The sequence below is a fragment of the Callospermophilus lateralis genome, chromosome 2 (genome assembly GCF_048772815.1).
Source record: "Callospermophilus lateralis isolate mCalLat2 chromosome 2, mCalLat2.hap1, whole genome shotgun sequence".
Classification (NCBI taxonomy): domain Eukaryota; kingdom Metazoa; phylum Chordata; class Mammalia; order Rodentia; family Sciuridae; genus Callospermophilus; species Callospermophilus lateralis.
The window spans coordinates 7,165,720-7,191,134 of NC_135306.1; the positions used below are offsets into that span (position 1 = coordinate 7,165,720).

Consider the following 25,415-nt stretch of genomic DNA (forward strand, 5'->3'; position numbering starts at 1 on the left):
CCCTGCTGTGGGGCTGGTGGGGAGTGGGGGGGTCAGTGGAGGAAGGCTGGGAAGATGGGGTCACGGGGAACTTGGGAAGTGGGCAGCGCCTGTCTGCCCCGAGGGCCTCCCTCACCCCAGACGCAGGCAGCTGGCGGGAGAAGGAAGCCGGACCCCAGCCTCTGTGCGCCTCCATGTCCCCAGCAGTCCTGGTGCAAAAATCCACTCACACCCCTGCCACATACCTCCACACGCACCAGCACAACTCACACACAGACACTGACGCCCACGCCCGCGCCCCAGGCACACTCACACTTCACAAGTGCACACACACCCAGACACACAGTCTCACAGCAGAACACCCTTCTCCCCCCTTACACCCCAAACTTCTCACACGCTCCCTCCCTCTCAAGCCCCCATCCCTGCACTCATACCCCAAGCATAGGCACGCAGAGTCACACTGAAGCACACATTCACACCTGGTGCTCACACCCTAAACACACCCATCTGCACCCCCCCACAACATCCACAAGCTACAGCCCCGTGCCCCAGACTCAGAACACAGGTCCCCCCACTCCTCAGCCAGTTTTCACACACAGCTAAACTCCACCGTACACACAAGGCTTCAAAAGGACCCATACCCACAGGGGTGAGGACAAGGGACCCTCTCAGTCAAGTTCACTCCTCCCCAGTGTAGCCAGGCACAGGGCACAACAACCCCCTGTCCCTGTGTAAGAAGCCCCCATAGAGTAACACGGGACCCATGGAGGGGTGTCTAGGGAGCCTGCCAGGGTGACAGAGCAGGAAGCCACCCCCTCAACGGCGCCCCACGCCACCTCACACTCCATCCCTTCCAGGGGCCTCTGGACTCAGGGAGAGGCCAGGGTTAGGGTAATGAGGTCCAGATGGCTTGGCGCCCCCGCCAGTGACGACAGAGGGCCCCGCCCAAGGGGGGAGGTGGGGCCCCTGCCCAGAGCAGACTTGGAGGAGACAGGGACCAAGGAGGGGACATGGAAACCAAAATCACTGGCCCCCACCCCAAGACTTACTCCCCGTCGACAGCACCCTAACCTCCAACGGTCCCCTCAGGAAGAAGGGGGTCCCTTCCCTCACTCCTTGGCCAGCTGGAGTTCATTACCACAATCTCCCCCAGCCCTCCCTGTTCTCTCTGGTCACCTCTGGAATCCAGATGTGGACGCCAAACAGACTCATTCTTAAAGGAGACCAGCAACAGGGAAGGGAGGTGGTAGGGGTTTCTGGGTGCCCTAGTGGCAGGGAGGTGTTCTGTGGGTGGCCCTGCAGGGCACCACCGCTCCTTGCCCCTCAGCCTGGAGGCACAATGGCCAGCTCCCTTGGATGTCAGGGGCCCGGGGGACTGGGGTGCAGGGGTTAACCGCATGTCTGGCAGCTGGACTCGTGTGTGTCATGGGCCTGTAGGGGCCATGGAGGAGGCGGCACGCCCTGGAGCGAGAAAACAGGAAGGCCAATGGACTGGCGGGTCAGGGCCCACCCTCTCCAGGGCACTCAGCCCGAGCGCCCCACCCCACCAGCCCACCTTCTCCTTTCACCTTGGGCGAGAGAATCCTCCCTCAGAGCCCGGGACTGGCTGCCTCCGGACCTTGCATCCTACTCTACCCATGAGTCTAAAAAACCCTGTGGTGTGGCGGAGGGCACTCCAGGTGCAGGACAGGGTCTGAGCCTGACTCTGGCCACCTGCAGGACTCTTCGATGACCTGTGGCCCCTTGCTCACCTCATCATCCTTATACCAGGAAAGATTCTCAGCAGTCAGCACAAACCAGTACTCCTTGGAACCCCCCTTCATGATGCCAATATTATTGATGGTCAGCCAGCCCTTCCGGATGACCTGGACGGGAAGAGGCAAGGAGGTCAGTGGGCAAGGGCCGGGCTTCCCCATGGAGGATGGCGTAGGCAAAGAAAGGCATTTAAAAGCCCACCCCCTGCCAACACTTGGAGGCCCAACTGGTCAGGGAGGGTGAAGGCCAGACCTTTCCTGGTTTGAACCACAAGTGAACAGAGTAGGAGACAGAGGAAGGCAGAGGTCAGCTCCAGATGATGGGCCTCTACAGCCAGAGCTCTCTGAGCAAAGGGCTGGAGGCTTTGGTTGAGAGTGAACTCCCTGTTGATGTAAGTGTGCAAGAAGCTGTGGCTGAGTGGGGAAGACAACCGCAAGGGTCTTTTAAGTTTTAGGTCTAATCTTCCTAAGACTTATTTCTGACCTCAGGGACTCTGCACATGCTGTTGCTGCCTCTGCCTAGAAAGTACTTCCCCTTCCTTTGGGTGTCAACTCAGGATTTACGTTCTCAAGCAGGCCCTCCCTGGCCCACCATGTAAACCAGGATCCCCATGATAATCTTTGATCACTCCCTTAGGTCTTCTATAATGATGACTGCGATTTTTTTTTTAATATACTGTGTGTGTGTGTGTGTGTGTGTGAGAGAGAGAGACAGAGAGAGAGAGAGAGAGAGAGAGAGAGAGAGAGAGAGAGAGAGATTATCTGTTGATGCAGCATCCTCTGCTAAACTGTGAATGCTCTTGCTCATAAGTGTAACCCAGCATCCTGAAGGATTCTTGGAAGACTCGGTTTGTTCTGTGGTGTGAACAATGAACGCTACACTTGTACGGTTCTAGCAATCTTTGCCCCATGCTCTCTGGGGTAGGGGAAGTGGATGAATTACCTAGGCCCTCTTCTTCGTAGGGAAAGATCAGAATTACAATCAAAGGTCCCTTTTCATGACAAAAAGCAGCAGTCCCCAGGACTGTCCTGAACACTGCCACAGACCAGGGCCTGTGAATGTCACTCCATTGGCAGGGTCACTGTCCAGAGAGGATGAGAGAGCTGCTTCTCTCTGGCTCTCACCTCCTTGCTGCATCTCTGAGCTTCCAGGAAAGACCCAAGGAGGCCTGGACCTGCTTCTGAAGCCCCAAAGCCCTTCCGTGGAACTCCTCACCTCTGAGAAGTCAAACCTCACAGCCAATCAGCAGCCCAGCAGAGGGGGATCACAGGGGCCTTGGCAGGTTAACAGGGACCCAGAGACAGGTGTCCACCATCTCTTGCCTGCCCTACCAGTCTGGCAAAAAGCCCTGTGTCTTGTCACTATCTTTGGAACTGAGTCCACTCCATATCCCAGGATCTGGCCAGCAGGGCTGCCACCTACTCTCTGCTGACCTGCAGCCTTTGTCCTCTCCTGACCACTCCCAGCCCTGGACTCTTCCCTGCATATCCAAAGCCCCTCTCTGCGGCCCCAGCACCAGAGAACTCCCACCCTACCTGGAGCCCTCAGGTGACAGGGGAGGCTCAGTCCAGGGACTGGCACCTGTGAGTTCTGGCTCAACTGCATTTTCCTAGGACATTACGTCCACTCATGCCTGTCTTCTATGGAGGATCTACTATGCATCAGGCAAAGGGCTTGGGGCTGAGGACTTAATAATGAGCAAGACAGACTCAGCCCTCCCCTTGGGCCTGGGAGGGAAAGAGACATTGAGCCAACAGTCACACCAACACCTAGATTCTTACAAGGAAACTACAGTTTGGGAGACTACTGGGGAAAGTGCTGATGCTCCAGGGCTTGTGTGTACAGCTGGGCTCGAGCAAGGGCTCCTGATGAGTGGTTTCTGCAGACATATGAAGGACGAAGAGCAGGAAGCCAGGTGAGGAGGGACTCGCCTCTGGACTTCCTGCATCTCTTTACCCAGCTCTGGTGAAGGCCATCAGCTTCCTACGGGCCTGTCCCATAAGGATGAGTAGATACACTCACCCAACATCCACCCCAGTATTCACTCACCCATCCATTCATCCACCCGTCTGTCCAACAGATGTTTAAGGAGCAGCTCCTAGTATCAGGCCACCTGCCCACATGGTCTAACTCTGCCTGAAGCAGGTGCTTGGCTCACGCACCCTGATGGATGGGTGGATGGGACCGTGCATGGCTTGGCCTTGCTTGGCCAGTGAGCAGGTGTGGGACACTCATGTGCCAGTGTGTGCAAGTGATTCAAGCCAAAGGGTGCCCTCTTGCCCACTGCAGACCCCCATTTCCAAAGGGCCCCCTCCTCCCCCTCACTACAGAAGCCAAAGAACCCCAGTCCTGGTACTCACCAGAATCTCATCCTGCAAAGAGGTAACCATAGCAACCACGAGAAGCATCGGGGAGAGAGGAGAGAGGGTTACTGAGGCAGAGTGGGATGCTTGTGGCTGGCAGATGACAGGCTCCCTGGCCCCCGCAGGACCCTTCCCCTCAGGGGAGGGGGGTTCTCAGAGCTTGGCGTCCTTCCGGCACCCTCCATCCCTCGAGACGCTGGGGCCCACTCACCTGGTTGCCTGAAGCCTTCTTCTTGTTCATCTGGTTGCTCCTCTGCTGAGCACTAAGAGGAAGGGAGGGAGGAGCCTCAGAACTTCTCAGCCCCACAGACCACTGTGCAGGGACCACAGGACCCAGAGGGCTACCCTGGCAGGCTCGGCCCTGTGTCCGCCTACACCTGTCACATCACGCAGTGTGTCACCTCTGCTGCGCAGGGAGTGTACTCACTTGGCAAAGCCTATGAAGTCCTCGTGGTTGGTGTTCATGTAAGCCAGCTCAATATCGATGAGAAGCATGACCTTCGGGGTTACGCAGGTCAGCAGCAAGCGGAAAAGACCACAAAGTTTAAAAAATGGATGACCATGTGGGAGAAAAACAGTTGCGGCACATACAGAAGGTTAGCATCCATTAAAACCACCAAGCTAATAACAATAAAGTCCCTACAATCAGTGAGTGAAATATAAAAGAAACACAAATTAAATACCAATAGTCAAAGAGTCAAAGGCCATGAATGGGCAACTCATGGAGGAAAAGGGGCTCACCTTCGATAATAGAGAAATGTAAGTTCAACAAGGAGGCCCTTTCTCAACCTATTAATAATAAGTGATGACCCATGGGGGCATTATACTCTTAGTGGAAGAGTTTGTTTGTTTGTTTGTTTGTTTGTTTTTGGTGACGCTGGGGGTTGAACGAGGGCCTCCCACATGCTAGGCAAGTGCTCTACCACTGAGCCCCAGCCCCAGCCCAGGTGGTATAAATTAACTTCACCTCTTGGAGGGCGCTTTGGCGATTTTTAAAAAATATATTCACTTTATTTATTTTTATGTGGTGCTGAGGATGGAACCCAGTGCCTCACATGTGCGAGGCAAGTGCTCTACCATGAGCTATAACCCCAGCCCTGGCAATATTTAACAACACTGAAATGCACATACTCCCTTCCAATACGCTCACCAATTGAACAAAGGTATAGGTACCAGAGTGTTCAGGGTAGTTTATTTTTGTTGTTGTTGTTGTTATGTGTTTGTTTTGAGACAAGGTCTCACTATGGACAGCCCAGGCTGTCCTTGAACTGCTGGTCGGATGGTCTTCCTGCCTCAGCCTCCCCGTAGCAGGGACTATAGGTACGCACCACCAAGCCTGGCTGCAGTATAACTGGTAATAGAGAAAAATTACCAAGAAGCCAGTGGCCATCAGAAGGTGAAGTAGATTATGGCACTCCCTAAACCATAGGCAGTCTGCTGCCGTTCAGAAGAATAAGGAGAACTTCTAGGAGCTGTCTTGGGACAACACTTCCCCAGGCACATTATGAAGTGAGAAGAGACTCAAGGTGATCAAGGTGACTTTGAGGAAGCAGGCTGCTTCCTGGGAGCCTGGGGCCTGTCCTCACTGAGCCTAAAATCCTACAAATGAGGTGCTTCTGCCTCTCAGGGCTGGCGTAGACACAATGAGGTGAGGCCGGCATGCGCCCAAAATATAATAGGTGCTCAAAGATGTGAAGTGCTATAATTATCTTTAGAGGAAAAAAAGGGGGCAGACACACAGCAGGATGGTGGCTCTTGAAGACAAAGGTGCAGTTTGCAAAGTGTGTGTATGAGTGTGAGCACTCAGGACAACGCCTGGGTGGGGACACACCAAGCTGCGGGGGTGGGGAAGGGTGAGTGGAGGTGCACTTACTCTAAATTTAATCACTTCTATATGAATTGAATGTTTTATTGGGTATTGATCACTTTTGAAATTAGAAAGAGACGAATAAAGATTTTTAAACATGACATCAACAGCAAAAATACGAGTGAACTGCAGACGTGTCATTGTGGAGGAGATGTGAGAACAGGAGTGGGAAGTGGGAGCCAGAGATGAGCACAGGCAGAGGGGTGGCCGAGGCGGGTCAGGGAAGAGTGGTATAATGGGCCCTGTTCCTCTCCACTCCTCCCGGCTCAGAGACAGCCTTCAGTGACCATGTCTGTGAATGAATATTTGATGAATGCTAACCAAAAAGGAAGGAGTTAACCACAAGGAGTATAAGGTGAGCCCAAGAAACAGCAAAGAGAGGCCCAAAGAGAGACAACAAGAAAGACAGAGTCCAGAAAGCCGAGAAAGCCAGACTAAGAAAGAGAAGGACACACGATGGGAAGGTAAAATGGCTCAGCCACTGTGGAAAACAAGATGACGGGTGCTCCAGAACTAAATGTAGAATTACACACGATCCAGCAATTCCACTTCTGGGTATAGACCCAAAAGAAGTGAAGGCAGAGACTTGAAAAAGATATTTGTACATCCATTTTTCATAGCACAATTAGTCACAATAGGAAACAACCCAAATGAATAAGCAGAATGTGGTCTATATGTTGTATGGAATATTATTCAAGTATTAAGAAGGAATAAGGGCTGGGGACATAGCTCAGTTGGTAGCGTGCTTGCCTCACATGCACAAGGCCCTGGGTTCAATCCCATCACTACACACACACACACACACAAAAAAAAAAAAAAAAAAAAAAGGTCAAAGATTCTGGAACGTGCTACAAGACACAAGACGGATGAACTTTGGAGATATACTAAGTGAAATATGCCAACACAACAGGGTAAATACCATATATTCCACTCACGAGGGGCCTGGTGTAGGCAAACTCCCAGAGAGGAGAAAGGTGGCTGCCAGGGACGGGGGAGGGGATGGGGAGTCAGTGTTTAATGGGGACAGAGCTTCCGTTTGGGGATATGACAATAGTTCTAGGGATGGCTGGTGGTAACACTGCACCTCAGTGTGAATGCAGTGGCTCGTGCTCTGCGTACTCCACCACAGCAGGAGAGAGGGGGGCAGGGAGGCGAGGGGCAGCGCTCACCTGCTCCTTGGTGCGGCCCTCACGCTCCCGGATGTGGGTGGTCACGATGCGCTCCATCTCCTCCCGCAGCCGAGGGTACTGCTGGAGCTGGGAAGGGCAGGAGGCGAGAGAGCCACGTGCACGGGGGCCATGGGAGGGGCCCCGAGGCCCACCAGAGTCTAGAGGCCCAGGGACAAGGGGACAGAGGCGAGGCGGGAAGAGGGCCCGGGATCCCAGGAAGCTGATGGCACCAAGCCACGGCCACCCCTAACCCCAGCGTGTGATTCCAAGGTCTTCCTGGCTGCGGGCCCTCTCTGAGGCCTACTGGGGCAACTTCTGATGGGAAGGGCAGTTCCGGTGGTGGGGAGCACCACAGAAACCAGCCTGCTCCCTGGACAGCTGCCATCTTGGAGAATGACCAGAGGGATGGAGACCTTTGAGGACCCTTAGCTCCCAAGGTGTGCACTGGCCCTTGGGGGGCTGCCCTTTGCCTTCCGAAGGCCTGGAGGGACAGCTGGGTAATCAGGTGGGGCAGAGCCTCGAGTCCTATCCAGGAGGAATTGGGGGGGTCAGGGCCCACGGTGCCAGTTGGCCTCCTGAGTCAGGCTGGGCACAGGCAATGCTCCTTGTCAGAGCTGAGGAAGGGGCAGGTTTGCAGGGGGAAACCAGCAGTCACACCAAAGGACATGCAGGAGCCACAGGCATGCGAGGGCACGGGGACATGCGGAGGTAGGGGTGCCAGCAGCATGAGCAGTACCCCGCGGGGGCCTGACTGGGCCCTGGGCCCTCTGGGTAAAATCCACCCAGTCCTGCCTCCTTTTGCATGCACCTGCCTGACACCATCGTCCCCAGCCTCCTCTGCCCAGCTCCCGGCTGACAGGCCAGGCTGACTCTACCCACTCCTTGGAGCAGGAGCTCAGCAGCACCCATTTCCCCCAGCTTCTCCAAACTCTTCCCCTCTGCTTGCGAGTCCCGTCATCTCAGCCACACTGAACTCAGCCACCTGGACAAGGCCAAGGTGATTGACTGCACTGCAAGTGGCTGTTGGATGTCACCTCTTCCAGAAAGTCTGCCCCAACCAGACCACTGAGAGCTGAGTTAGGGGCCTCCCTGTGGCACCCAATCTCCCTTGTCCAAATGGGCAGTCCTTGACCCAAAGGCAGGGGTGGAGGGGCCAGGCACGCCTCCAGAGCAGAAAGAGGGCATGTAGAAGGGATGGGGGAATGAATGGAGGATGATGTCTCTGTCCTTCTTGTCGGGCTGAGTGGGCACAGAGTCCTTGACCCTCTGGCTTGTGAACAGCCCTTCCTCAGGGAGGGAGGCTCAGTGAACTTTGGATGGTGGGGCCCACCCAGGGGGACCTCCAGTCCTGCTGTCTGCCCTCCCTACGTGAGACCCAGCTGGGCCAAGCTAAGACAGCTCCCTGTCCCTCTTCCCCTGCTTGGGTCCAACCCCTCGACGGATCCCCCTGTGTGGGAACAGAGCTGGGGTTTGGTGTGCCTGGGTCACAGGTGATTCTGAGGGCAAGACGGAGGCCAAGGAGCTGGGAGGGGGCCAATCAGGAGAGGCAGGAGGATGCGGAGAGAAGCAATACCCTGCAGGCCAGCCCAGGAGAGGCCACCGTGAGATGCTAGGTCCCACGGTTCTGTGGCTGTGCCAAGGGTGTGGCTGGGATGGCCCAGCGCAAGGGACCTGGGGAGGGGCAGCCTGTGAGCAGGGGCTAGACATACTGCTGGTGGGACCCAGTGGGCCCTGCTGCCCCTTGAGGTTCAGAGAGGGACCTCCACTCCTCAAAGTCTCCTAGTCTAGGTAGATTATGAACTGAGTCATCACTACTGGGCCTCTGAGGTGGCCCCCAAGGCTCCCCCTCCCAGAGCAGGGTGGGAGGGGGGCAGGAAAAGGAGGGAGGAGGGAGTATTTTGCCAAAGAGCATGACCAGTCCTCCCACTGACGGCCTGGATGTTGCATTTCTCAAGTTTTCCACGTGTCACATGTGGCAGGGCAGCCTCAGCCCCTTGGAGGGTTCTGTTCCTTGAGCATCTTTTTCCATCCTGGCTGTCTCTGAGCATTTCCAGACTTTCAGCCAGTTTTTGAAATGGAATTTTTCTCTCTCAGCTCTTGGCTGAGCAGGGCAGGCAGCCTGGAGCCCACTGGCTTAGCGGTCAGGGCTGCAGCTCCTCGAGCACAAGGCCCTGGGTTCAAAGCCAGTCCCTGCCTGCCAGGTCTGCTCAGAAAAGCCACGGGACCACCCTGAGTCTCAGTTTCTCTGTGGGTCAAACGGATAGTAAAGGTGCCCTTCCTCTTGGGGTTGCTGAGAAGATGGAGTAGCACCCGCTACCTCCTGCATCAAAGTCTGAATTTCACCCAGAGACGAGAAATCTAATTCTAGCAGGGCTGGCAGTAATTAGAATTAAACATTTATCAAACCTTTGGCAGGAGTGATTTGCTCAGCTCAAAAACTTAGGAAAAAAAAAAAAAAGAAAAGACAAAGAGGGTGAGTTTTGCCAAAGAAAAAATAATTACTGTCCATTAAACAAATCAAAAGGCAAAAGAATTATCTTCCTCCGTTTAGACTAGTTTTCCATTCTAAAGTTTTTGTTGGCTAATTTTTCCACTCGCAAAAATCAAACATATAAAAGATTTGAACACAACTAAAATTTGTGAAATAGAAATAGAAAGATTACTATGTTCCTTTGCCTGCTCACACAATAATGTTTAGCAATTTGGTGAATGCAACTTGGGGATTTTATCACTCAATGTACATTAATTTTTCCCAAAAGACTATATACATTCTTCTCTGAAACAATCATGTTTTCCCTCACAGGACATTCTGGAGGGACATGTGACTACAAACAAATATGTCTTGCCCTTTTAATAATAGCTGTATGTAGCATTCCACTGTCTATGTAATAGTGTACATAGCATTGATCCTCTTGATGGGCATCTGGATCGTTTCCAAAATTTTACCATTTACAATAATTACTGCTTTCCTTTTGGAATGCAAGTCAGCAAAGTTTTAAAATTTTTATCTCTAGAAATCAGCCTTCTAGGAATCTAGATGAAGGATAGCCCTCAACAAAGAATATAATACACCTTCATGTACAAAGATGTTCACTGACAGGTTATTTATGTATAATATCAAAAAACTGGAGACTACCTAAATGTTCCATAACAGGAAAACCACAAGAAACTTATTCAATAGAAGCTCGTGTTTCTATTCTCAATCTTTCTATGGACTATGTACTAGTAGCCCTGAAAATATATGTTATTAAGAGAAAAAGCAGAATGCTCATATATTCCCAGTGTGTCACCAAATACAATAAACCAAGATGTAGAAAAAAGATGTGGAGAGATAGTAAAGTTTTGGGAAGGTAATATTGCAGTAGTTATCAAAATGATAACTGCTCATCATCTATTAACCAGGTCAAAAGAAGAAAAAGAAAACAGGAAGGAGTTAAAGCACCCTAACTGTCCATCAGTAGGATATTGAGGACACAGATCATCCATGAGGCAGCAGTGGCATGCCCCTGGCAGCTGAGGGGCATGGGACCAGTCTCTGGGCAATGACATGCAACATTCCACAACCCGGTGCCCGAGGACAGAGGAGCCAGGGGGATAATTACTGAAAACTCAAAGTTAAGGCAGCCGTGCACCCACCCTGCAGCACGGGAGATTTCTCAGGCCCAAGAGAGACTGGGCTTTAGCCCCGGGACTGGTTCAGGCTACTTGTGGGGTGCGGGCAGCACTGGAGTCCTGGGCAAGCTCCCGCAGGCAGTGAACTCTCTTGTAAACCCCTGGAAGATGCATTTTGGATGACCTGGCTAAAAATCTTCAAAATGCTCAAGAGTAGACAGATAGGAAAAAGGCATCTACAGGATCACAGACAGCTCAGAAGAGGCCGGCCCTGCCAAACACGCACGGATTACCGCAGTGAGTAATCCCATCTGCTTTTAGGCAAATTGGTTTTGAGGGACTGGGATGGCTCCCCATCCCAGGAGGCTCTGATCCCAGATCCCTTCCTAAATCGGAATCCCCTTCTGCTTTTCCTTTCTGAAACTGTTGGGTCATTTGTAAAATGGGAATGACACTACCCACTTCTTAGGGTTGTCGAGAGGATTAAGTCACACACTAAGGGCAAGCCCTTAGCCCTGTGCGTTCACACAGTAGCTGCTCAGTAAACAGCCTCCATCTCTTATCATCCTTCTCATCCTAGTGGGTAGAAAGGGGTCACTGAGGACACTTGAGCTGCAGCAAAGTCCTCTGGCAGGGCCAGGGGCCAGGGGGACCATAAGCCCAGGGAGACCCAGGGTTATCGGCTGGCAAGAGACACCAGCCAGGGACCTCCTGGCCTGCACGGGTGTCTGGGTCTCTGCGGGGAGCCAAGAGGCTGCCAGTCTGTTTGGCAGATGGTTCTGCCCATGGAAGGCCGTAGCCACAAAGAAGGGACGGCCAGGCCCAGCCCCTCCCAGGCGGCCGCCATACCTTTTCACTACACTTTCTGATGGTGGTCGTGAGCTCACTGACTACCATATCCACACACTTGATACTGGGCTCTTTGAGCTTCTGCACCTGCTTTTTCACTGTGGCTTCAAAAGCGAGGTCAGGAGTGAAGAGGCCCGTCCTGCACCCGGGGAGGAGGGGTCAGGGAGAGGAGGGGTGAGAGCCAAGCAGCCGGGCTCCAGGGGTGGGGCAGGATGGCACAGGCATGGGGGAAGAGAGAGAGACACCGACACAGAGAAAGAGAGAACAGAAGACAACGTGAGCGTGGGACCCAGCCCTCCCTCCCCACCCGGGATCAGGCCTCCCGGGTGCTGCCAAGATCCCCCAGGGCTCTGTGGGGATGGCCAGAGGTCTCAGGGGCCAAGCCCCTAGCCCATACAAGATCCCTACTATTTCAGACCCTCACCCCCCGACTGACTGCCCCCCCCACTCTCCTCTGCTGCTCTAAGTTACCTGCTCCTTGTTTTCCAGTTCCATTTCTGTCTACAGCCTTGGGTCCTTCTAAGGAGCCGACCCAGGCTAAGACAGGTTAGGACCCCACCCACCCATCCTGCTCAGTGCTAGGATTCCCAGTGCCACCTGCACTGGCTTCATCCTGATTTCTCCACCTCTCCCAGGGCTGCTGCCCAGGCTGTGCACTGCACAAATCTAAGGGCCTCCACTTGCATAAATTGTGATGCGGTTGAGGCCTCCCAGAGGGCAGTGTAGCAGCCTGACCTCTGCTGTCCAGTTCCCTGCTCTACTCCTGCCACTCTCCCCAAGGGGAGCCCCCTGCCTCTCCTCCAAAGGGGCCTGGGGAAATCAGTTCCGAAAGACAGAAAGAGAGAGAAGAAAGACAGGAAGTGAGGTGGCAATAGCGGGCCAGAGCGGCAGTGGGGGAGGCAGGGAGGGAGGCTCGGGTGGGATCAGTGAGCCCTGGACTTGGAGCCCAAAGCCCTGGCCTAGCAACACTGCTGCCACCTCTTAGCTGACATGACCTTGAGTGAGTCACTCGGTCCCCTGAGCCTCAGTGTTCCTGCTGCGAAACGGGGGCCACCGTCCCTGCCCTGCCCTTCTCCGGTGGTTCTGCGAGGCTGGATGACATGGCAGGGGGAGATGGCTCGTCCCTGGAAGGCTGGATGTGAATGGAGGGGAGGGGAGGGCCTGAGGGGGGGGCCTGAGTGAGGGTGGGGTGCGGGTGGGAAGATGAGGGACAGCAGGGGATCCTGATACCCGCTGGTCCTGGGCCCTGCACCCCTCTGGCTCCCAGTGCCCGAGAAGGCCTGGGCCTCACCTACATCCTCAGTTTTCCCCAAGACCCCTCCCTAGAGCATCCCAAGGTGACTCCACCTCTGTGGGCAGGAAGGGGGCTCAGGTACCCTCAAGCCCTATCCTCTCTGAGCTGGGGGGACCTCGTGGTGGGCTCTCAGGGTAAATGGCCAGCCACCATAGCAGTCTCCCCAGCTTCCAATCCCTCGGTCCCCAGGGCTGGAGCTCGGGGTTCCCTCCGCTGGCCTGTGGCTGCCTGCCTCCCCCACCCCGCTGAGGCCTGTACATGCTACCGAGGAGGCAGTGGGGACTGGGGAGGGCGTGCCCGGCAGCAGTGCAGGGTAGGGACAGAGGCAGGCTGGCCCGGGTTACCTTCTTGGTGCACTGTCTAACGGTGCTGATTAGCTCCGAGATAACCATGTCCACACACTTGAGACACGGTTCTCGGATCTTCTTCACCTGCTTTTTCACAATGGTCTCAAAGGCCATGTCTGGGGTAAACAGCCCCGTTCTGAACGCCCGGAGCGGGAGAAGGGCACAGTGTCACAGGCCAGCACCTGCCAGGAGTGACAGGCCAGGGCCCCTCCCAAACCTCTGAGCTGGGTGGGGGCGGGGGTCCCATTACTCTCTCTGGGCTTCAGTGTCCCCACCTGTCAGATGGGTGAAGGGATTCTAATGAGGGGCTTTCCCGACCTGGTCTTTGGGGGCAAGACAAGGGCTGCTTGTGTGCATTTATATGTCCTGCTTCCTCTTAAGTGGTCCTACAAAAAGCTCTGTGGCCAGAAATGGCTTGGCAATGGCCAAACTGGGTTCTCCCAAAGAGCCGCCCAGGAGTGAGCGTCTTGGCCAAGGTGCTCATCAGCAGGTAAACTCCAAGTCCAACCTCGGATTTTCTTTTCTAGTTCCATTTCTGTCTACAGTCTTGGGTCATTCTAAGAAAACTGAAATGAGTCTGCACGAACCCAGGGACATTTCAGTCTGTCTGCTCCTGGCACTAGGAAGTGCTTTACATGGTTCTGCTGCTGGAATGGCTGAGCACAGTGCAGATCTGGGTCTCTGCAGGGGTCTGAGCTGTCAAGGAGAGAGTCTACCTCCCAAGCCTTCCTGCTCCACAGGCTGGATGGCCTTGGGAAGTGAGTGAACGGTCAACACTGGGCTGACAGGGATGGGGGAGGGTGTGGTGGGTTGATGCTGTGCCCCAGGCCCTGCCCAGTGGTGTGGGCACCTTTGCTCAGTAACCTGGCTAGGACTGGGCGGAGATGCCTCACCCTGGGGAAGGGCAGGGCCCAGCCCTAGAGGGTACTTCGCAGGCCATCTGTACTGTGGGCTCTGTGCCCTGCTCCCAGGCCTTGCTCCAGGGACAGTAGAGGAGGCCATCGGGTTGTAAGGAGTGCAGTGGTCCAGCCCCCCCATCTGCCTCCCCTGGCTGGAACCTGTTGAGCTGGGAGCTAGAAAGTTGGGATTGAGGGGACTAGGAGCAGGACTCTCAGGTCCTTCCTGAGGGGGCCACTTCCCTGCTCTCTGCGTCAGAGCTGACCCCCCCTGCCCTCAGGGGTTCATCCCCCCTCCCTGGTCCCAGTACGTGCCTAATGCCATGGATATTCTTGATGGCATAGCTGATCTCCCTTCGAAGTTCTTTCTCATCAAACTCCATCTATGAGGACAACAGAGAGAAAGATGGTCAGGGCCTGTCCCTGCTGCGTGGGAGGCCCAGGCAGGGCCCTCCCCACTCCCAGGGCCTTTGGAGAGTTAAGCAAAGGACCACATCAGAATGTCCTGGGTGGGAGTGGAGACCTCCTGAGTCCTCCATCCCTGGGGCTTCCTGTCCTACCTTGACTAGCTCAAAGGGGAAGCGTTCATGGAAGATCCGGTTTATGCGGGCTCCCCCAGACAGCTCATAGGTGTCGATCTGGTCTCCGGAGCCCTCAATACGCTTCTCAAAGTCCACTGCAAACTGCTGGACCATCCTGTGGAGAGAGGCATGGCCCCGTGGAGAGAGCCCTGGGGAGTCCCGTGCTGAAGAGGGTGCTGAGAGGCTGGGGCAGGGACAGCTCAGCAGTGGGACGTCAGGGCCGGGAGAGGCTCACTGGAGCAGGGCCTTGGTCTTCCGTGCAGGGTCATCAGGGCGGAAGTTCTTATACTCCTCCACCTCCTTCTCGATGGACAGCAGCTGGCTTTGCAGCTTGTTCCGCAGTCCAGGCAGTGTGTCCCGGATGTGGTTCGTCAGTTGCTGGGTGTGGGGGTGAGGAGAAGGTTAAGGTCACAGAACCAACCCAGCTTCCCAGGGAGCCAGGCAGAGAGCGGGGTACCAGGGGGCCCCGCGTATGTGGTGAGGTGGACACTGGAAGGATGGGCATAGGGCCACTGAGGGCTGCCCTGTCTCCAGAACAAAATCTTCTTGCAGGCAGGCTTCCGCTTGGCATGAGTTCACAGAGGTGTATTATCTGAATTAATGAGCACATAACTCCATTTTCAAACAAAACCAGAAACCCGGATTTGTATTTGACATTACTTGATTTTGGACCAGTTTAACGTTTTCAGATATCATAAAGGACAAACCAAACGCCTCTAACGCAGGGGAGGCTGAGGGCTGCCCCCTCATTCCCTCTGGGGTTCAGCCCTTCAGGTAATTCTCAAGTTGAGGCGCCCACTCTCACTCGGTCCCCCCACACTGTATCTCCCCGTGTCTTCATAACGACCCTATGAAACAGGCTCTGGCGACATTTCCCCATTTCATAGATATAGGAATACGGGCGCAGAGAGCTGGCGAGTGTCTCAGTGCAGGCTGGAACCCAGGTCTGTGGCACTCCCCACTGCCTCTCTCCTGTCAAAACCCACAGCCCTGAGTTCTAGAGGCCCATTCCAGATGGAGAAGCACCCAGGGAAACCCCGGGGGGTGCTGACCCCAGTCTAGGATTCATCTCTCCCCATCTCGAAAGGAACCAGGTCTTCAGCTGAGTACACACCAATCATGGCCCCCAAACCAAGCCCTTGTTGCTGCCCGCCTCCACACGAGGTCTTGGCCTTTTCTGTGTCCCAGGAGTTCTGGGGCTCCCCATGCAGGTCCCACACAGGGTCAGCTGCAAAGCATTGTGGCCCTGGGATGTGGGCAGCCTCCTTGGCTTTTCTGGGTGTTTGTCCGTCTGCATGATGGATGCGAACCTCTCAGTCTCCCCCAAGATACATTTTAATTACTCTTTGGTCATGCTGGTATCCCCAGGCCCTATCCTAGCCTGTGCCCCTACCTGGTTGAGGACCTTCTGCAGGTAGGGTGTCCCCATGCGGTCAGCCAGGTGGCGATAGGATGGGTGGGAGAGGAAGAACTTGCGCTCAGCGGCCAAGGCAGCCGTGATGTCCTTCTTGCCATCTATGTCCTTCTGGCTCCTGTTCACCACTCCAATGTAGCCTGTGGGCAGTCAAGGTCAGGGAAGCGGCCTTCTCAGGAGTGTGGAGAGGGGCAGGCAGTGGGTAGGGGAGTGGTCGCCTACCTCGGCGCAGGGGGAGCAGCTTGTTCTCCAGCACATCCCTGGCATCTGTGCCCTCATCCATCAGGTCCAGCTTGGTGATGACCCCAATGGTGCGCTGACCTGGGGGTGGGCAGCAGGAGGGCAGTCCTCATGGAGACCCGCCCTCAGGAGGGAATCCCCAAGCCCACCCACCCTGCTCCCCCTCTCCCTGCCCATCCCCTCACCCACTCCTGGGACCCCTCTTATATTTCACACAGTGATGTTTAAAAGCATGAATCTGCTCCCACGGCTATTCCACCTAGACCCTGCAGGGGCTCCCACTAAACTAAGAAGCAACCACCCCCGGGCCTGGCACACGGACTGCCAAGTGGGAACCTACCCTGGGGGTCCACCTCCTTGGCCACCTTGAGGGCATCAGAGTTGGCCAGGTCGGAGTTGGCAGGGGACACCGCCAAGATGAGGCAGTTCTCCTTGGTGACGAACTGCATAAGCATGTCTCGGATCTGGAACTCGATGTCCGGAGGCTGGTCTCCCACGGGCACCTTGGTCATTCCGGGCAGGTCCACCAGTGTCAGGTTCAGTACTGGACAGGGCGACAAGAGGGATGGCTCAAGGCAAGGGGCATGACCGTGGGCACGCAGAGTTACAGAACAGGGTCGGACCCACGGGATCCGCGCGGGAGCGGGGTCTCAGGAGAACCAGGGTAGGGGCTAAGGATGGGCGGAGCCACGGCGGGCTGGAGCTCGGGCTAGCAGGGCGTGAAGGGGGCGGCTGCGGGGGCGGAGCCCAGAAAGTGGCCTGGGGGCGTGGCTAGGCAAAGACGCCAGGAGGGCGGGGCCAGGTCTCACCGTGCGGCGAGTAGACTCGCAGGTTTATGGGCACCGGAGAGATGCCCTTGTTGGTACCGGTGACCCGGTCGGTCTCGGACTCGATTTCCAGGCGCACCTCCTCGAAGTCAGTGAACTTCTTCCCCTTGCAGTGCAGGAACTCCGCGTATTCTGCTCCAGAAGCGGGTAGAGGAAGGGGGCGAGCATCACAGTCCGGAACCCACCTGCACCCCATCTCCCACCGGAAACAGACTGCAAACACTTTTATCTCCCTTGTTCAGGTAAGGAATGGAACCCGCGGAGGGAACGAACGAAGCCCTTGCTTGGTAACTTTCAAGTTCAGTAGAAAGGCAGCCCCTCGCCTTGGGGCTGATGGAGAGCATGTACCTGTGTTAGCATTGACCAGCTGCAGGACCAGGGGACGTCGCGTGACAATGCCAGATCCTCGGGGCAAGAAGTCCCTGCAAGGAGTCGGGCATCAGAGGAAGGTCAAGATCAGGAGTACCAGTTCTGCAGCTGGAAGATCCAAAATCCCCTTAAAGTGCTGACCCCACCGCACCTTAGAACAAGGGCTTCAGGCCCTGAAGGGGTGATGCCACCCAGAAAAGTGGAAAAACACCCTCTTCCAAGTCCCCACATAATTTATGCACCTAAGCTGCCAGGAGACTACACCAGCAATTCCCCAGATGCCTCTTAGATATGCCCTGTGTTGGTTCAGGACCAACAGGAAGTTCCTGCCCCAACCCAGCCTCAGCCATTCAGCCTGAGGGAAACTGAGGTATGGGTGGCCTACACCCTCAGTGTCCAGTGGCCACAGAGTGGATCCCGAGAAACGGCCCTGCACTTCATCCCCTTCCTTTCACTGTGGGGAAGGGCAACATCTCACTTCCCTTTTCTCAGGTCCCATCTGGCTGGGGTTGAGGACAGGCAGATGCAGGGGGGAGGAGGCAAGGAAAAGAACTTGGGCTTCAAAAGTGCCCACTGTGTGCCAGCTGCTTTGTGGGCGATATCTCTGGACTCCACACAGTAGCCTCAGGAGGTAGTTGCTGTTACTATCCCCATTTTATGGATGAGGAAACTGAGGCTCAGCGATGTTCAGATTACACAACCAGTTTCTAGCAGAGCAGACCCTGGACTTGGATATGTTCTACCGTGCAGTGAAAGCTCTCTGTTCTCAGTCCCCCATGGATCCAGTCCCTATGGATCTGGACTGAGGGGTCACAAGTCATTTGTCTCCAGACCCAACAGTCCAGTCTGTATTTCAGACATGGCTCATGCTGATGTCAACCCCAGCTGTCCTTTTGGCTGAGTCTCGAGGGTGCAAGTACTCTGTCCTGTCAGCTCTTCTTGTTCCCCCACCCCACCCACCTCGCCCTACCCCACCCCAGGCAGACACGAGGGCAGAGCCCTCTCCAGGAATCAGGCTGTCATGGGATCCCCAGGACCCAGGAAAGGGGGAAGCAGGCCAGAGCCTGAGGGACTGTGGCCAGCTGCCTCCTCATGGAGCAGCACATGGAGACCGGGAGGGGAACACACAGGACTGACAGAGCCAGAGGCAGAAGCCAGGTCTCCAGCCACCTGCCCAGGGCCTGACTCAGATTCAAGGCCTGGGGCAACAGAGAGGCCCGGCTCCCAGGTTCAAGGCCTCCTGTTGGAGCCCTCGCCTGAGCCACTTCTGGGGAGAGCAGAGCTGGTGAGGAGGAGCCAGTGGAAAGGAGATGGGAGGTCGCTTCTGCATTTTTAGGTGCCAAGCAAATTTCATTGTTGCCAGACTATGAGCTGCGGGAGGGCAGGGCCAGCACTTTCTCTCTGTCACAGTTCCCAGGGCTCAGAATCCCAGTATTTCAGAGGTGCTCAATAAATTTTGAGTGAATCCCAACTCCTCAAACATGCTCTGATATGGAAATTATAATTTTACAGATGAAGCAATTAAAGCTTAGAGAGGGGAAGTGACTCACTCAAGGTCACACAGCAGTTAGGATTATTCTTCTCCTTGCATCTATTTATTTATTTATTTATTGGTGGTGGTGCTGCTGGGGATTGAACCCAAGGCCTAATGCATGCTAGGCAAGCAGTCTCAGCTGAGCTATAACCCCAGCCCCCAGAGCTGGGATTATCATAGAAGTTGCTTTTGTAGGTTTTGTTTTCTTGTGGCGATGAGATTCAAACCCAGGTCCTTGCATGTGCCAGGCAAGTGCTCCACCATAAGCTGCCTCCCCAGCTCCAGAGCTGAGATTCAAACCAAGTGCAGACTGGCCCCCAGATCCTGGAAACCTCCCCATCCAACTGTGTCACCCCCTAAACCCAAGGAGCCAGACTCGACTTTTTATGTAATTCAATTCAATCTGGTCTGTGCCAGGCCCTGTGCTGGGCCCTAGGGACGGGGGATGATGAGTCAGACAGCTCCCCACCCCAGGCGCTCGCGATGTGGCGGAGGAGACAGGCAAGTAAACAGAACATGCAAGTCTGTGTGGCCTGCACTGCAGAGTGGCTGGCACACAGGGCGGGGCCTCCTGGGGGGACCTCCTCCTTTATCTCTCCTAGGTGTTACTCAGTGACTCCTTGGGAGACAACCCCTCAGTTTTGGGGGACCCCCAGGACCATGGAGATAGGACAGCTGTTCTCATAGAGGTTTCAGTGGGTGTGGGGGGCCTGGGGTCCACCTTCTTCCCCATCAGCTCCTTGCCCAGCAATACCATGGCAACTGCTTGTTGCCATGGAAACTGCAGGAGGGGCTGGAAAGGCTGGGACTCCCCACGGAGAGTCCCCCATGCAGAGACATGGACCTTGCCTAGAGTTCTTCCCCAAGAGGCATCCCCCTTGAGCAGATGGGCCCACCCCTGAGCGTGGAGGTCTCTGAGGTCCCAAATAGGGAGGGGGAATGCAGAGCCCAGGGCCCACCTAGGCAGGGTGATGGGTGGTCCGCAGCCTGGACCAGCCTGCCCCACATCACTGGGGCTTCTTCAAAGGACAAGCAGCTTGTGGACAGAGATCAGCGGGCAGGGCCATGTCTGGGGGAAGTCTCTCCTCCGCAGGGTGGGCATGGGGGTGCCAGGGAGGGAGGTGTCCCATTGCTCCCAGGGCCAGGTGCACAGAGTGAGACACATCAGGATTCTTGAGGCAGCGTGTGCAAACGCACAACCTTCAGACAGGCAGGGAGGCAGAATCCGGATTCAAACCCCATCCCCACAAGCCTGTCCTGTTCCCTGTCGAGTTTAAGGCTCACTGGCTGAGTGGTTCACAGCCCGTGCAGGCAGATGCCCTGGACTGGAACCCCACATCTGCCCTTCCCCGGCCTGGTGGCCTTGGTCACGCCCTTTCACTCTCCAGGCCTCAACGTCCTCGGGCGTCATGTTAACCCTGCCTCATGCACTTCCCTGCCGGCAGCAGTGGAGGATTCACGGAGCTGGTTCACACCAGTGCTGAGCCCAGGCCTGCCCCGCAACTGGAGCGGGCTGCTGAGGGTCCCCTGATCTCACTGCCCCCTGGGATGATCCCCAAATTCCATCAACGATCCCCAAATCCCACAGAACCCTCCACCTCACTTCTTCTGGCCACCGAATTGAATCTCAGGATCCTGATCATGAAATGTCAGAGGGAAGGATGGGAATCTGAAGAGCGAAAGCTTGTGGACAATGTCCCATTCCTCCATAACTGTCCAGAAGGTGGGACCAAAGTCCAGAGAGGGCGGGAACTGGGAGGGCACACGGCGATGGAGAGAAGGCCAGGGTGGGACGAGAACCTGGAGGCCAGCTTCCCAGTCCCAACGACTTGACAGACAGCGCCAAGGGCAGAGCGTGGCACAAGGGAGGGCTCAGGCAATGCAGAGAGAAGGGGCCTGGCTCCGCCATTCCTTCCCCTGCCGACACTGTCCCACTCGGTGCCTGTTAAGGCTAACAGATCCCTGGGGACAATCAGCCTGATCCAGCCTCCAGTCAGTGGCACCCCTGCACCTCCTGCCCAGCTTCTGCCCAGCTCTTGCTCAGCTCCTGCCCAGGCGGAGGGAGGACATGCAGGTGCCCAGACAAATTGTGCGGGGCCCAGCAGCCGCGGCGGCCGCGTGCTGCTCCGCGCGGGGGAGGTGGATGGTGGCCTGCCAGCTCTCCCACTCATTTCGAGCAGATGGTGGCTTCCCAGGGAGGCCTTGCCTCGCCATCTGCAGAGGCACCTTCAAACCTGGAGCAGAGAGGACTAAATGAACACCTCAGGACCTCCAAACGCCACCCACCCCGTCTGATTTGGTACTGTCGCCCCCGGAAGGGAGTCTGGAGAAACTGCACCAAAAGGCTGAAGGGACCCCATCTCCACTCTAGGAGCCCAGGGATCCTGGTTCCCAACCCTGTTGCATAAAAGTGACAGTGGGGGGACCCACTAGTTCTTGGGCTTTGAGGTCAGACCTGCATGGACTTATGTGGCCGAGGGCAAACAACCACACCTCCCTGAGCCTCAGTTTCCACATCAGGAAATCAGGCTGCTCCAAGGCTTATATCAGTAATGCCTGAAGAACTGGCTGCCATCGCGATGATAAATAAAGGCGATGCTTCTAAGCCACAGAGAGCAGCGGGGCTGTGCTGGGTGCTGGGCAGCGGGGAGCTAGAAGGCGGCTCTCCAAGCAGCTGGCTGGCCCAGGAGCTGGAGAGTCTAAGGCCAAATCTTGCCCTGAAAATGGAAGGCAGGGGCTGGGCAGGCTCCGAGGTGCCCTCTGAGGCAGGGAGCTGGGCGCGGCAGTGGGTGGGCCAAGAAATACAGCAGGAAGGGGTGAGTCTGCCCTGGGCGACAAGCCCCTCTCTGTTCCCACCATCCCAGAGGCCCCAGGGAGCCCGCAGCCGCCCACATCACAGCGCATGAATTCCAAGATGAGGTTTACATGTTTTTTTTCAAATGTTTCTACTTTTTAACAAACATATATTTTTTATTTGTCAATGGACCTTTCTTTTATTTACTTATATATATCTGCAGTGCTGAGGGTCCACCCCAGTGCCTCACACAGGCTAGGCAAGTGCTCTGCCACTGAGCCCCAGCCCCAGCCCCAAGGTTTAGATATTTCTAGACAGTTCCTTGACAGTTCTGCTGGTCCCAAGAACAGGGACTGGGCTGGAGCTGTTTCCCACCATGTCCCAGCACCTGGACACTCTGTGGCAGCACCCGGATCACCCTGCCCAGTGCCAGGAAGACTGGAAGGTGAGCTCTCAGTGCCCCCTCAGCCTCACTGGGCAGGCATGGAAACCCAGGAGCAAAGGCCGACGTGTCTGGCCCCAAAGTTGTGGTCAAGCTGGTGACAGGGTGGGCTGGGCACCAGGGCTCTGGACAGCACCCTGTCCTCGTCTTCCCCACTGAGGAGGATCTACTAACTTTCCTTCCTCTTTATTCTTCCCACTCCCTTCCTTCCTTCCTTCCTTCCTTCCTTCCTTCCTTCCTTCCTTCCTTGATGTTCTTTTCTCTTCCTTCCTTCCGAGAGTAGATGGCTGTATTTCCAAAAAGGAAACATATTTCTCTTTTGCCCCCAATTTTAAAAAATCATATGCTCTCCATTAGAAAAAGTCCAGAAGATACATAAATACTTTAGAAATGACCAATCATCATCCCAACACCGGGGGATAACCTTTGTAAACATTTTATTATCAATAATAATATGGCTTGCTGTCAGCCAAACCTTTGCCAGCGGCTTCAAAATCCACACCATCCTGAGATTTCTTTTGGGGGTGAAGGAAATATTCTAAAATTAGACTGCAGAGATGGTTTCACGACTCCATAGATATACTAAAAATCCTTGAATTATACACTTAACATGAGTGAATTTTATGGTATATAAATTTTTTATTACACCGCAATAAAGCTGCTTAAGGGATCTGCGTCCTCTGGATTGATCCTCCCACGGCTGAGGGAGGTGGATGCCATCAGTTTCCCCATCTCCCTGGGGAAGAAACTGACACTCAGAGAGATAAAGTCCTGTGCCCCTGAGCTGGGTCCCTATCCACGTTTCAGAAGCTTCTTGACTCACCAAACAACACGCTGGAGCCATTCAATCTGGAGCTACATCTGGATTCACCAGCAGCTTGATAAGGAGCCCCAGCTCTACCACAGAAGTGCGCCCCTGCTCCAGGTCTCTGTTTTCCCATCAGTGAAATGGGACCCAATGTAGCAGCTCCCTCCCTGGACTGTAGAGGGGATGCCCTGAGGTCCTGGCTGCGGAAGGTCCCACAGAGGGTGCCCACTGGGCAACCAGACCCTGGATACTGGCAGACACTGGGTACCTTCTTTGTACCCCCTCCAGCTGGGGACTCGGGAAGCAGGTGAGCGTGACTCATCTACAGAGATCCTCCTCCTCCTCCTCCTGGCTAGTGGCCTCCTTTTTCCCTGTGCTGAGACCAGAGGTATCTGAGCCGGCGGTGATAAAAGAGTTTCATGGTAATGAACGGATTCGAGGTGAAAAGTAGCCACGGTCATTGCTGTTGTGTGTCGGGACATCCTAAGAGGAAATAGAGCCGTACCCCACACCAGGAGGGTCAGGTCGGCGGGGCGGGTGATCAGGATGGCACCCTGGAGTAGGTGACGGCTGATGAGAGACTCGGAGGAAGGAGCCAGTGAAGCAGGGAGACAGGGCTGGGGCAACGGGGAGCAGTGGGCACCCAGGACCATGGGAAAGGGCTCAGCTCACTCTTCCCATGACCTGTAAGCTCAGGTGGCCCAGGAGGCAGTGGCTGGGGGAAACAGGGCCAGGGGCCAGGCCTCAGGGGCCCAACTCGGGAGCTGGGGCCTGGTTATGAGGGCAGGGTCTCCACGGTAGGCTTCAGGCAGAAGAGGTTAGATGGGGGGCTTGGAGAGTCCCCCACTATTGTGCAGAGAATGGATTGGGAGGAGAGAGGCGCTGCCCCAGTGGCTGAGAGGGGTGAAGGCAGTAGAGGTCAGGGGTAGGTAGACAGGGCAGGAGGCTGGACTGGATGGGGAGGAAGAGGGGAGGTGGATCCCGGGGCCTCTGGCCAGGGCCCTGGGAAGATGCGATCTAGAAGACCGTCCTGAGTATCTTTCAACCTGATATTCCTTTCCCCTGTTGCCTAGGATAATTCCGAGTTGCTAGAGCTGCTCTCCAGACCATTTCAGTTTTTTTTTTTTTTTAAATATTTATTTTTTAGTTGTAGGCGGACACAATGTCTTTATTTTACTTTATGTGGTGCTGAGGATCAAATCCAGTGCCTCACGCGTGCTAGGCGAGTGCTCTACCTCTGAGCCACAACTCCAGCCCTTGTTTTTGTTTTTGGTACCAGAGATTGAACCCAGGGGCACTTAACCACTGAGCCACATCCCCAGCCTAATTTTAAATATTTTATTTAGAGACAGGGTCTCACTAAGTTCTGAGGCTGGCTTTGAACTCATGATTCTCCTGCCTCAGCCTCCCAAGCCGCTGAGTTTATAGGCGTGCGCCACGGCACCGGGCTCCACTCTCAGTTCTTACCCAGACCTCAGTCCAGGGAGTGGGTAAGAGTGCAGAGACGCCAGGGGGAGCAGAGGAGAGGGGAGATGGGGTGGCACATGTGTGTGGAGACCTGTGCCGCTTCCTGTCCTTCCTCTTGATTTAATCGCTGTGTGACTTCGGGCAGGTTCCCTACCCTCTGTGTGCCATTTGGCCATCTGAAAACCTGGGGTGTTCATTTCTGCTGCTCTGCAAGTGGGATGTTGATTCCAAGAAGACTGCGGTGGGCACTGTCTTCCTTAGACATGGGGAATCGGGCCCTGATCCTGGGTCTCACACTCAGGGGGCTCTCTGGACTTTGTCCGGCTTCACCCTCCCTGGGGGGCAAGGGGCCAAGGGAAGGTCGCCAGCTAGAGCCCGCAGACCCCTCCCAGGCTACTTGGGAACCCTGGGATCCCCGCTTAAGCAGTCCTTAGCCCACCCCTGGGTCTGCCTCCTGCAAATGGATTTTGTTTCAGGGGGCAGCACAGGCCCAAGGAGGGTCCTTCTTGGGCCCATGGAGGAGCGGAGAATGAGGGCCGGGTGAGCTCTGGAGGCTCCTGGTGCATGAGGTGGAGTGAGGTGGAATGAGGAGGGACCAGGGCAGCCCAGGGAGAGGGGCCATCTGTCCCCACTCAGAGGGACCCCACGTCCTAAATTCAAACCCAGCCTACCAGGCGGTTGTGAAGGTGTGTGCGTCAAGGTGGGAGAACAGAACGCCTCGTGTTTAGCAGCCGCAGCTTGATTTATAGCTGGATTGTTAGGCCATATGGCATGTGGGCCTCCATTTCTGCTCTTGCCCACGTCTGAC

General features: G+C 55.4%; 1 protein-coding gene across 14 annotated transcripts in view; it reads right to left on the minus strand.

Annotated features, from left to right (window-relative positions):
- Dnm1 (dynamin 1) overlaps nt 1–25,415 on the minus strand; it is a 40,980-nt gene that overhangs the window by 10,283 nt on the left and 5,282 nt on the right. For 9 of the 14 annotated variants that reach the window (XR_013090341.1, XR_013090340.1, XR_013090342.1 and 6 more), the window contains exons 2-15: nt 17,542–17,615; nt 17,176–17,325; nt 16,707–16,910; nt 16,349–16,447; nt 16,106–16,266; nt 14,948–15,090; nt 14,692–14,827; nt 14,447–14,514; nt 13,233–13,371; nt 7,134–7,220; nt 4,525–4,595; nt 4,309–4,360; nt 4,095–4,106; nt 1,731–1,844 (exon numbers count right to left, since the gene is read on the minus strand). Coding sequence is in view for 11 of the 14 variants with exons in the window: in XM_076845384.1 (XP_076701499.1) it covers nt 1,731–1,844; nt 4,095–4,106; nt 4,309–4,360; nt 4,525–4,595; nt 7,134–7,220; nt 13,233–13,371; nt 14,447–14,514; nt 14,692–14,827; nt 14,948–15,090; nt 16,106–16,266; nt 16,349–16,447; nt 16,707–16,910; nt 17,176–17,325; nt 17,542–17,615 (1,510 nt within the window). In the remaining 3 variants the exon portion in view is untranslated. Of the gene's footprint in view, nt 1–1,730; nt 1,845–4,094; nt 4,107–4,308; nt 4,361–4,524; nt 4,596–7,133; nt 7,221–11,594; nt 11,734–13,232; nt 13,372–14,446; nt 14,515–14,691; nt 14,828–14,947; nt 15,091–16,105; nt 16,267–16,348; nt 16,448–16,706; nt 16,911–17,175; nt 17,326–17,541; nt 17,616–25,415 lie in introns of all 14 variants that reach the window. The other 5 variants (XM_076845386.1, XM_076845381.1, XM_076845385.1 and 2 more) reach the window with 2 other exon arrangements.